This window comes from Phalacrocorax aristotelis, chromosome 1 (assembly GCF_949628215.1).
Source record: "Phalacrocorax aristotelis chromosome 1, bGulAri2.1, whole genome shotgun sequence".
Classification (NCBI taxonomy): Eukaryota; Metazoa; Chordata; class Aves; order Suliformes; family Phalacrocoracidae; genus Phalacrocorax; species Phalacrocorax aristotelis.
The window spans coordinates 38299300-38311688 of record NC_134276.1 but is presented as its reverse complement, the minus strand read 5'-3'; the positions used below and the strand labels follow the sequence as shown (position 1 = coordinate 38311688).

General features: G+C 35.0%; 1 protein-coding gene across 1 annotated transcript in view; it reads left to right on the top strand.

The window, feature by feature from the left end:
- DIAPH3 (diaphanous related formin 3) overlaps positions 1-12389 on the top strand; it is a 242258-nt gene that overhangs the window by 174684 nt on the left and 55185 nt on the right. The window contains exons 26-27 of the mRNA XM_075088048.1: positions 4405-4500; positions 4932-4991. Coding sequence (XP_074944149.1) covers positions 4405-4500; positions 4932-4991 — 156 coding nt within the window. The remainder of the gene's footprint in view (positions 1-4404; positions 4501-4931; positions 4992-12389) is intronic.

The window sequence follows — 12389 nt, the reverse complement described above, 5'->3', positions numbered from 1 at the left end:
TCCTTAGTAAGTACATAAAATGCAGGAGTCATTACTAACTGCAGATTCTGTTGCTATCATCATAAGACATATTAAAGTTGTACTGTAAAGCTTATGATACTCAGTGCAGTAAAGGAGAAGGGTCTCTAATATTCTTAACATTTTTAAAGACGTAATTATGAAATTAGACAGTTTATATCTGACTTGGCACTGAAATGTCAAGGGCAAAACTTACCAGCTATTTTGGCAAGTTTAATTCTGCTTTAGATGGTATTTAAAAGACAGTTGTATGAGTTTTAATTAGGTGTGATATTAAAAAGTATTTAAAACTCCTATTCTGCAATTGAAGGAAAAGAGATCATTTAGATCATAAAAGGGTATATTTCTCAAAGGAATTATTGTGGGCTATGTAGCTATCTGCAAGCCACCTGGAATTACTAGTTCTATGATGTCAAAAGATTGATACACTTGACTAATTAGGAAGGCAGTTTGGGACTGGTGACAGCAGTCAGCAGCAGCTTGTGAAAGCCAATTTAAAGGTCCCATAGGAAGTGTTAATATTGAACAATATTTGTGACTCTTACACTACCATTGTAGCAGTGTTGTATGCAGTTCTCCAGGGCAATTTAAAAGACTTCTAAAATACTGCGTGGGACACTTTCATTTCTTAAACTTTCCATCATATAAACTTGGGCAATATTATAGATAACATGGGTATTAATAGCAAGCTGTGTAACTTCATAGAAGGTGTCGCAGTCAACTGTTGGTTTAGGCATCAAAAAAACAGGATTTGGAGCCTAACTGTAGGTGTAGAAGTTTGAAAAACAGGCTTTCTGCTTGTTTTGGGTACATAGATTATAAACTATGACTGTTTTTATTTGCGGTGGTTAACTTTTTTCTATATATATATATATATAAGTATACAGGAAAACTACTGGAGGAGTTTTTTAATTCAAGTTCCTATATCCTCTGTTCTTCTGTTAACTATTTTGCATGTCAATGGAAGCACTAATCTATAATCCAGTTTGTGACTACAGTATGTTTCAGATAAGTATGAAAAACAGAGAGTACCCATAAATATGTTACAGCTATGCTACAAAAAGTTGTGGTTTTGCAGTATTTCTATTCCATTATTTAAAGTCTTTTTTTTTTTTATTTATTTGATGGGTCTTTTTATAGTATAGCAGATTACGCACCAGGATTTTTTTCTACTGAAAGCTGTTAAGTTTTTGAAGTAACTATGAAATCCATAATAGTCTTGGACAGGCTTAAAAGGAAAGAGATGACATGCTGAAATAGGATTGAAATTTTTCTTCTGTTATTCCTACTTCGTAAAACAAAGCTTATGAACTCTTTTCCATAAACATTTGTGGTATCATTTTGGGGACTGTGATATTATTCAATCTTTTGTGCATTAGTATTACCCAAAATGCTTATAAACTTTCCTCCAACATTAATGTACCTTAATGTAATTAATGGCTTGGCCTCAAAATTTCTTCAAGCATCACTTGGATTTGAAACTATTCACTCAGTTTTTTCATTCCAGACATGAGCATTTTAGAGAACTGCATGACATCAGATGGAGAAAGGAAAGTGGGGGTCGGGGGCAGGGGGAGACAACAAACAAAACCAACCAACCAACCAAAAACACCAACACCACCCCAACCCCCCCAAAAAAACATCACCATCACAAAAAAAAAAAAACCAAACCCAGGAAGCTGAATACATAATCTGAGTAATTTTTTGAGAGGTACATTCCAAGCCCTATTAATACCTGTTGATAGTCCATTAGTCATAAGAGAGCAAACTTCAGCATAATAAAGTATGTTATACCAAACGCAAAACAAGAGAAAGACCTGTATTTCAGTCTTCATGTTTATTATATCTGCCATGTATTGCACAGAAAATAAATGTATTTAAATATGAAAATTTATAAATTATTTGCTAATTTTCCTTTTTGTGTGTGTGTGTGTGTGTGTAGCTTTTTGTGTAAGGTTCTTAAGTTAGCTTCTCTGGTAATTCAGAGTATAGAGACAAGAGAAGAACTCAGGGTTAATGTTCACTGGGTGAAAAACTGGCTGGATGGCTGGCCCCAGAGAGTTGTGGTGAACGGAGCTAAGTCCAGTTGGCAGCTGGTCATGAGCGGGGTTCCTCAGGGCTCAGTTTTTGGGCCAGTCTTGTTTCATATGTTTTTCCATGATCTGGATGAGGGGGTTAAGTGCACCTTCAGTAAGTTTGCAGGTGGCACCAAGTTGGGCGGGAGTGCTGATCTGCTCGAGGGTAGGAAGGCTCTGCGGAGGGACCTGGACATGCTGGATTGATGGGCTGAGGTCAACTGTATGCAGTTTTAAAAACAGTTTGACTCAATGATCTGAAGGGTCCTTTCCAACCTAAATGATTTTATGATTCTAAGGGTGTTCTCAGATTACAGTTTTGTTGTTTTAAGGACCAGCATCTTGGGAGAGCTGCAAATCAAATACTACAGGGAAGGAAAAGAGATCTCCTTACAGGATATTTTTATGAAATTCCAAAAATTTAAACAATCACTGTCTGAACACAAATATACATGTAGAATTAGCAGAAATTGAAGAATAGGTAACAATGCAAGCGAAAGGAACAGAAATGCTAACTAAATGCCATTTGTAATACGATTGCACAAAACCAACTTTTAAAATAAAAGATTTTGGTCCTTCTGTAAATAATAAAGTAGTTGCTGGTGTAATAGAGAAAATGACAAAAATTCTTATGAAAACCTTAGCTGAATTTAAGTTAATGTTAGGAAACATCTGTTGTGAGCTTTATATATGTTTATATGTGTTTCTATATAATTTTTGAATATATAAACTCTTCACTATGTGACTTTAAGTCACATCTGAAGGACATTTTTCTTTAATTTGTGGACAGGAAAGCTCTGATTTTGAGAAAATAAATGATTTTATGGTTTGGGGTTTTGGGGGTCATTTTTTTGTGTGTGGTTTTGTTTTGGTTTGGTTTTTTTTTGTTTTGTTTTTTTTTAAATAATGATTTGCATGTCTCTATTCCCCAAATCTTGTGTCTGTTTTTGGAATGCTTTCCTCTTCTGCTTTTAAATGATACCTAAGCTTAGGATTCTCAGAAGGTAAATTAGATTCAACTCTCGGCTTAGCGGTAGAATAATGAAAGTAAAAAATGTTGTTTCTATAATGTCATATTCATGATTCGGCCCATGCTGATTTGACAGTACTTTCAGACCCTCCTCTCTGCAACTCTGACTTTTTTTCTCTGAATTATTTTTGTTGCCCTTGAAACCACTTACCTTAGAAAGGCACTAGAGTTTTTTAAGCTTATCGAAAGATGAAATTTCTTTAAAGGAGCAAACCAAATAGTAATAGTGTTGAAAAGCCTCATTTCCTGTAATATTTCTCCCCAACATTCAGGGCTAGAAGGTTGCCTTGCTTCCTTACTTGTAGCCCAGCACTTTCAGAATTCCTTATGAGTGGCATGGCGTCTTGTTCTACCCATCAGCTAGTTTAGATCCTGATTTGAATTTTCACTGTTAGCAGCAACTGCAGAATCGTGTGATGTGTCTGACTGTATCCAAGGTGTGTGTTGGCCTAAGGAGTTTTTCCCAGTGAGGCATAATGACATTTCTATTCTTTATTCCTCTCTGGTGATTTTTCATCATATAGTAAATCCCTGCTGTTGTGTTCTTTGTCCTCCCAGGCATAGACACAAGGGGTTAACAAGGTTCAGAAATCTAACATTTTCTGATGTGTTTATTTGAGGAAGGAAAAGTAGTGTGTTTAATGCTTGCATTTAATTATAATCTCACAGTAACATTCATAATTCTTTTGGGGGATATTATGCATACATGTGTAATACGATGAGTAGAATTTTCCTGAACTACATCAATTATTTAATATTGGCCAGAGGTTATTAAATACGAAGGCAAAATGGCTTTTGATTAAAGCTACCTATGGATATCATTCTGTATCCTATCCAGTCCAATATTGTTCACTTGGCTTCCTGCTGAGAAACAATTTCAACTTCTTATAACAATAACTGAAATGATCTCATCTAATATAGCAAATCATTTAAGAGACAGCTCTTGAAAGCTGACATGAAACTGGTTATTTTCAGTTGCAAAAGGGTACTGAAACGAAAATATGAGTGAAATGACATTTCACTTAAAACTATGCTTGACTCTCAGTATAGAGAAAGAGGAATGTGAAATAAATGGAATAAAATTTGGCCTAGTTCAATGTCTAGAAGTCCAAATCTGTTGTGATTAATTGCAAGAGAGCAATTTGTGAATGTTAAAACCCTGGTCTAAGTTTGAAATAAATAGTTTTAGTAATAGTATTAATATGCCTTATTGTTGTTTGTTTATTATTTATGCTTTGATATTGCTGTGGTAACCTAGAGGGTTCCTTTTCTCCTTTACAGAAGGTGAGGAGACTGGAGTGATGGATAGCCTGTTGGAGGCCTTGCAGTCAGGTGCAGCTTTTCGAGACCGAAGGAAAAGGACACCCAGGTCTAAAGGTGAATATTCTATTTTACATTTTATTTTCCAGAGAAAGTTAAAAGCATTATGGGTGCACTGCTCTAGAACTTAAACACTACCGGGTTTAATCCTTTCTTGCAAGGATATCTTTCAGGCATGTTCAGGCTGTTTTGCTGTTGTCAGTAACACTTTGGAGGTTAATGTACTGAACTTAGCATAGCCTGATTATTATGACAAGACTCTTCGTTACAGCCACGTGTACTATAACTTTTTAGGGTTTAGAGTTGAATGGGAGAAGGAAAAGTCATCTTGCTCCATAAATGAATCAAATTATTTCACTGATGTATAACTGTCATTTTACTCCTAGAAATATCTGTCTTCTAAATAATTCTGCTTAGTAATGTTGTTACAATACTCCAGTAACTTTCAAAGATGTGTTTTATTTCTATTGTTTCCTTTCTTTTTCCAGACGTACCACAAGATCTCAGTCCAGCCACACAGAGGCCTGTGCTGAAAGCTTGTAACCATGGTAATGAACCATACTAATGAACTGCATGCTCTTCTTTGCTTGTGTAGTTGATCTGTACTTTCAAGAGACTGCTGTGATTTTTTTCACTTTTCTACATTAGTGGAATACTGAAACCGTATTGGAACCTGCTTTTTAAGAATCCCCTGAATATTACATCCTGAAACTATACTTACTGATTACTTTGCAAAGCTCTTCTATCTTTTGTGGGTTTTTTAAATTTATTTAAAAATTGGTTATATTTTTAAATGTATTACTTTTATAATCTTGTAAGAACAACTATGCAAGGATTTTTTTAATGGATTATGGAACTATAATAGAAAGCAGAGATTGCGGAGCATTTTAAATGTTACTAAGTTTTATGATACCGAGTCAGAGAACCTTTTGCATTCATTCTGTTTTTTCTGTGTCTTGGTTTTCTTGATACTATAGCTGGAATGGTTTAAATTATTATTTATGAGTATAATTCAAAAGGGATGTTGTATCAGCAAAGTAACAGTAAATTAATCAGTTACTTCATGGCAAATTATTTCTCCAAAGTTTTAGCATGAGTCTTATGCATGTGTTTATTCATAAACTCCTGAGCTATCTCACCAAAATCAGTAGGACTTGCTCATATGTGAAGAGTTACAATGAGGGGATGTGTGCTTTAAGCTTTATTTGTTAGACAATCTACAGAATATTATTATATTAGCTGTGTTTTAATTAAACTTGAGGAGTCCAGAATGACTGTTTCAGTGGCTCATAACTACTGGTCTCAGGAAAAAGTTTATATATATAGTACCTCTGTTAAAGAAAAATTTTCATTGAAACCTAAAGAAAAATACATGTCCTTTCTTAGTTTTTTAAGCAGAAGGCATTATCCTTTGATATTTAAATGCACTGCAGAGTTTATAAAGCAGATGCCATCGAATTGACGCTATTAATTATACCTCCTGTTTAAGTGTTTATTTCTTGAGTGCCTATAGCAAAAAAAAAAAAAAGGGCATAAAGAATTTGGCATTATTAAATACAAAAGTAAAGAAAATAGAGCTGGAAGGACAGTTGAAAGGTAATTAATTCAGGGAGAGGAATTGGCTCAAAGAAAAATCAAGTATATTTGACAGGTGCTTGTCTAGCATATAACATACTGATATTTGAATAATGACTACAGAGCACACCTGAATTTATCCTATAAGTGTTTCTGCCTCTAAGAACAATTATGTTGAATGTTGCTTGTTTTCAGCCCTTTCTATCTAGCTGTCTGTGGATGGACAGTGGAGTTTCCAGTTTTCAAACTGCATTTGGACAAACACTGGGGCCACGTTTTATGTTTCAGGTTAAAAACAAAACACCAAAAACAAACCAACCAACCACGAAGATTTTAATTCTGCAAAATCTTAGTCTAACCCAGGGACTGATTTGTACATCAGATGGATATAATTTGGTACTGACTTTTGAAGTTCAGACATTTGATTTGGAGAGAAGAGTAGAAGTAAACTCTTGTAGTTTTGCAGGGTTTTTTTACCAGAGTCAATTTTTCTATAGAGCATTTTGAGACAATCGGATTCTAAGGCATTTTAAAATGAGTTCAGCTTTTCTTTCACCTGTCTTGTTAGCTCAGGAACAGATAATACAACTCTAAGCCTGTTCTTAAGGAATTTGTTAGTATTTTTTATTTGTTGACACTTGTCACAGTATCTGCATGCTACATCTTCCTATCTTGAGCCAAACAGAGCACTAAGCTTAGTGTAGATTATGATGAGTTCAGCTGTCAAAGACTTTTGGTCTTTTTGATAGAAATATATAGTCATTGGTTGCTCCAAGTTCATCTCTGAGGTGAACTTTTTCTTTTTTGCTATTCAGAGTCTGTGTAGGTCAGTTGAGAATTTGCTTTTAATAATTTATTTTCTTATTGGGAAATCACAAATTAAGTAGGTTGCATACCATCTAGAAGGAGTGTTAGACCCTCAGTATCAAAGTTTATTAACTTCAGTGAGGTTATTATTATCTAAAAATAACATCGCTAGTCAAAGAAAGAATTATAATGATAAAGTTTATTTAATTTTCTATTTCTGAGTTCAACAATGTATAATGTCAGGCTTTTTTCAGTATTATCCTCTGTGTAATTTTTTCTTTCACTTTATATCTACCATAGATACATATGCAATAACCTATTCTTTCTACGTATATGTGTATAATAAGTGATGAATGGTTTACTACATGTACACTGTAGAAGCAAGAAGCCTGTGATTTCAGCCCACTTGAGAAAAACTGAGATATGTCATTAGACATTATGGCTTGGTCTTTCATTGATTTGGTTTTTTCCCAACCTGAAATTTCAAATGGATGTAAATTTTACATTTCTTTCTCGTTCAGAGAAATCCTCATGCAAATTCTCATTTGCATATATCGTGGCAAAAAAACCACTGGCTTACTCTGAGCTTAAAATATGTGGAGACCAATGAAGTCCTCAAGCAGCAATTCAGGCACTTCCCTTGTTTGCTTCTGTACCAGTTTTGGCTGTTCGGGTTAACTGGTAACTGCTTTGATTACTGCTTCTTCTGATGAGACTACCAGGTTCACTGGTAGTAGATATACTTTATTAATCCACACTGCAGATGCATACCTAGGATGAACAACTTTGACGCACCACTCAGTCAAAAAGAATTACAAGCCGTGACTTGAAGTGTCTGTCCTCTGAATCATTCAGTGTAGCAATCTGTTGGGCAGATGCCGTCAAGTTCTAGCTCATCTCTTCTGTTTCAAAACAAAACAAAAACAAAAGAGTAAAGACTGGTTTAGTCTTTATAATTAAAGATGTTTCTCTAAAAAAGGGGAATAGAAATCAGACCCCAGCAGAGATGGGAACTAGGAAGAAGTGGCTCCATGTCTCAGAGGTGACAAGGGAGGGAAATACAGCCAGAATGCATGCTTTCTCCATAGCTGTAATATAAATGGAAGCAGGAAGGAAATCTCTTTAACCATTGCCATTGTCATCCTCGGTATGATACTGCTCAAGGTACCAAACTATCACTTGCACATGAGGCTGAGCCAAGTCCTATAAAACAGAGCAATACCAATGAGCAAGCCAATGTCCTTAGCTCTAGAACTGAGAACTGAAATTGTTTCCCTTAAGTGAATGGACTGCTTAAGAAAAAAAAGAGGAATAGTAAATTTAGGGGAATTCTAGGCACTGGTTAGCCATTTTTCTCCTCATGATCCGTTGAGCTCCCCAGGAAGCTCTGGTAGTGTTCAGCTGATACTTCTAATTAAAAAGGAGTGCTGGTTCTCATGCTGCATCCCAGGGTAGCCTCTTGGGTGTGTTATTTTATTTTCAGTCCTACTGAAAATAAAATCACTGTTCTTTTATTGAACACATTGCCTTTTTCTAACATGTTATGTGGTTTTTGTCAAGTTTAAATCTACTCTGTTTCTGTGATTAGAATTACCAATTGTATTTTTTTCTGCTTGTGACAGGGCCCATCAAGTCAGGTAAAAAAAGCCCTGCTGCATGACTAATAGAAATAATACACATTTGGAATTGCTAGATCTTGGAAATGTTCTAACACCTTGAGAATACAAATCATTTTCACTAGATTTGGTTTGACATAGGTATGATTGGTATATTTATTTCCTCTCTTTCCATTCATGGTTCTTTGTGTTTTAAGCGAACAACTGAATTACATGTATGTTCAAAACTACCTGTTAATGTTACAGTTTGCTTTAACTGCAGAGGGCCATAAACTGCAGTAAATACTGTGGTATATGCTTTTGCTGTAATTCCCATTTGAAGCGCTGCATGACACAAGTAGAGTATTAATATAGTTTTCGTGTTGTACTTCTGTAAAGTTTTCATTCAGTAGTATCTAACAGGGGAGCTTTTTTATTTTATCTAGGGAGCAGAAGAAAGCGCTTAATTTTCAATGATCAGGATTTTGCACATTGGAAGACGATTTCAAGCAGCTAATAGCTATGGCTGATCTGAGTTTATCAGTTATTTACAACAACAGTCAAGGCATATTTGTAGCTTGCACATTTATTTCAAGCTAGTTAAGTTCAAATACACATAGCAGTATATCCAAGGCAGTGAAGAGCCCACCGCAGCACAGAAAGCTGCATTATTCACTAAGTTTTCGGTCAGGCTTTGCAGCCTGCATCAAGTTCTCTGCTGCTATGGCTACACATTTATTTGCAGCAACATTAGCCAAGGTAATGTTATCTGAAATGCATGAATACAAATTCAAGATGCAGCTTTGATTGCATGTGTATATATATCTCAAAAGCAGCAGACAGTGTTTTTCATTACAAGCAGATTGTATTCAAAATGCTGTGAGTAAAGAAAAGCTATAATAAAATGGAAGTAAAAAAATACAGATTGCTTTTTGTGACTGCAAAGGTTGAAAGAAATCTTTCTGTTGCAATCAGTAATTGGACTGTGGACTATACTTCCAAAGGTAACAATAAGGTCTTGTTTCTATATTCAAATCAAACTTCCATGGTAAGAGAGTCGTAATTACTATTGCTCTGTAAATCTATAAACAATTATTATAGAATTATTATAGAATAATTTTCATGTCATGTTTAGTCTGAAGCATTTTAAATACCTCTGTTAAATCCTCATCAAGCAATGTCATTCTGGTCCCCATTAAGCAGAAGAGAAACCACTTTCTTCATGTTCGTTGGGTTTTTTTCTTTTTATCTCTTACTCGTAATAGAACTGTCATCTGAGTTTCATATTAGTGTCTGCTACCTTATTTTTTACAATCTTAGCTGACAATGAGCTCAGGCTCATCTTAATTCTTGGAACTGACAGCGCAACCACTTAGAGGTCACTATTTTATTTCATCATTGCTGTATATGACAGAAAACTATGATTGACATTTCAACCTAATTTTTCCGTATTTTTTTCTTAAGTCTGTGTAGTTGCTGTTTTCTACAAATGTATGTGGTGAACATTAGGAAGTATCTAACACTGGAGAAACAGTGAAACCTGTTAGGATAACTTTTTACCCAGTATGTTAGTAATAAAGATATGTTCTTCAGCACTACCAGCTCTTCGTGGTAGACACTGTTTTGAAGGCACTGTACACGTTAGCCTATTCTCCTTTCTGAATGTGATCTAAAAACATCAGTGTTTGTACCTCTGGTGGAGAAAATTTTTGTAAGGCTTTGTGAAGTTTTACTCCATAGACAAGTTTCCTCGGCAGAGGACTTGGAATATTTGTCAGCACTGTTATGAAATGAAAACATTTAATAGGATTTCTATTTTAAAAACCCAAAATGTAGTTCTCAGTTGTTCCCATTTTAAGACCAAAGCTTCACTTCAATATTGACTTCATAGGTCAAGTAAAATTGCTGCTTATTCTAACAGAAATAATTCCCCTGAAACCATCTGCACTGTTTATAATGAAGAGTTTTTTCCTAGAGCAGACAGCAGAGTTCAAAGAAACTGTGACCATGAGAGTCAATTTTGCATGTGTGGAAAAAAAAAATATCTAGACAAGGAAAGTGAATTTATTCATTTTTATTGGTTTGTTTAGAAGTATTTCTGCATTGCCATAGTTGCATGCAGATACAGTCTCTCACAGAGATGGCCCTGAAGAATTTACATGCCAAAAGTTTTTAGTCTTTTTCTAGTGATCTCCGTCTCGTAGTTTAATGTTGGAGTGGAAGTCAGAAGGGGTGACAGCCAGCAAGAAGAGTTTTGGATGAAAAATGACAAATTTTGATCATTTTTTTTTTTCAGAGCCTTTCCAACAAAGTTAATAAAATTAACCTTTAAAATGAAGTCTGACATGGAGAGGTGTAAAACACTCACTTATTTAACTATTTGGTTTTAAATGCTGAATGCTGCAAAATGAATGCAAGCTCTGTTAAGAATGGAAATTCTATTCAAATTAGCACTAAATGCTTATTAGTACTGTGAAAATATTGGCATAGACAGAAGGAAATAAATTTTTTTTAACTTGCCCATAGTATAAGCCAAACACACGCTGTCCACCTTAGCACCACCCGTATTTAGAAGAGAAGAGGAACTGTAACCCTACAAAAAATATGTCTATTTTATCAATCCTCTGATAAAGTCTTGTGAGATTTCCCATATCAACTCACATGAGTAAGGTGATGTGCATATCCTCCATTCTCTGTCCTATTGTAAAGAATTATATGGAAGCATAATATAGACAAGAGAACCAAAGCTTTTTAAGGGTAAAAATTTTAGGTGCCACCTTGAGACAAGGTGTACCTTATAATGGGGCTTATTATCCAGAGTTTTGACGACTTCGTTCCTAAAGTGAGACCCTTTGAAGATGTCAGATTAGGCACTCAGAAGAGCTAATTGCTTTTGTAAGTATCTTGCCAGTGTTCATTGGTACTAGTTGAATAAGACCACTTCTCTCGAGGGAGGCAAGGACATTTTCTGCAAGATAAGAACTGTGGCAAAGAGGTGACATTTGAAAGCAGTGACACTGTATATTCCATAGCTGCACATACAGTAAATGTCAGCTTTATAATTGTCTAGCTAGGTAACCAGATTTCCAAAAGCTAAGACAGGCAAGTTATATATTCAAAGCAGTCTTCTGAATATGCATTAGTGGACAATCTTAAATCTGTGAAGGGAGCTGTAAATTACCAAGAATTTACCCATTTTTGTCTTTTCATTGTTTATTCACACAGAACTTCCTGTTTGAAGACAATTACTGAGTTGATATTTATAGCAAAGAGGTTCTGTCACTGCTGAGAGTACTTTTCAAGTCTCTTCCATATTTGTTAAAGGAGATATAAATTTACCAGACTCTTTCACTTCTGTTTTCTGAATGTTAAGAACAAATAGTGTCTAAACTCCTGCCTCTTTCTTCAAAGGTTTTAAGAACTGTGATCCAGATAGAATAAATTATATCTCTCTTGACTGAACAACAACCATAATGCTCTCTATATTGTTTTATTTATAGGTTTATCTTTCTTAAAAAAAAAAAAAAAATATTGGATAGGGAAATTTCCTCAGCTAGACATTAGAAATGAGTTTTCTCTGGTTAAAAGACTCCACTGGGGACAAAAACTGAGATGGAAACAGTGTATCAACCCTGACCTGAGTCTGCTTTGTGACTCAAGTGATGTCTGGCTAATGCAACATTGTTTAGTCAGTAACTCAAAAGATGTAGAGAAAATACAAAACACTACTTGTGAAGTTCTTTAAGCACACTTCTTAATTCATATTTCTTTGCCATGTAAGTAAATGTGTTCCCTTTAATGTTCTTCCTCCTTTGGGAGAATTTAGTTTCATTTTTTTCCTAAGTGGCTGTTGCAACAGAGCAAAAAATGTATAGTGTAAAAGAAATACTGGAGTTATGTTTCTGCCTGATTTTTTTCATTATAAACCAATGTTTGCAAAGGTACCAATAGAGGATATTAAATAGATGC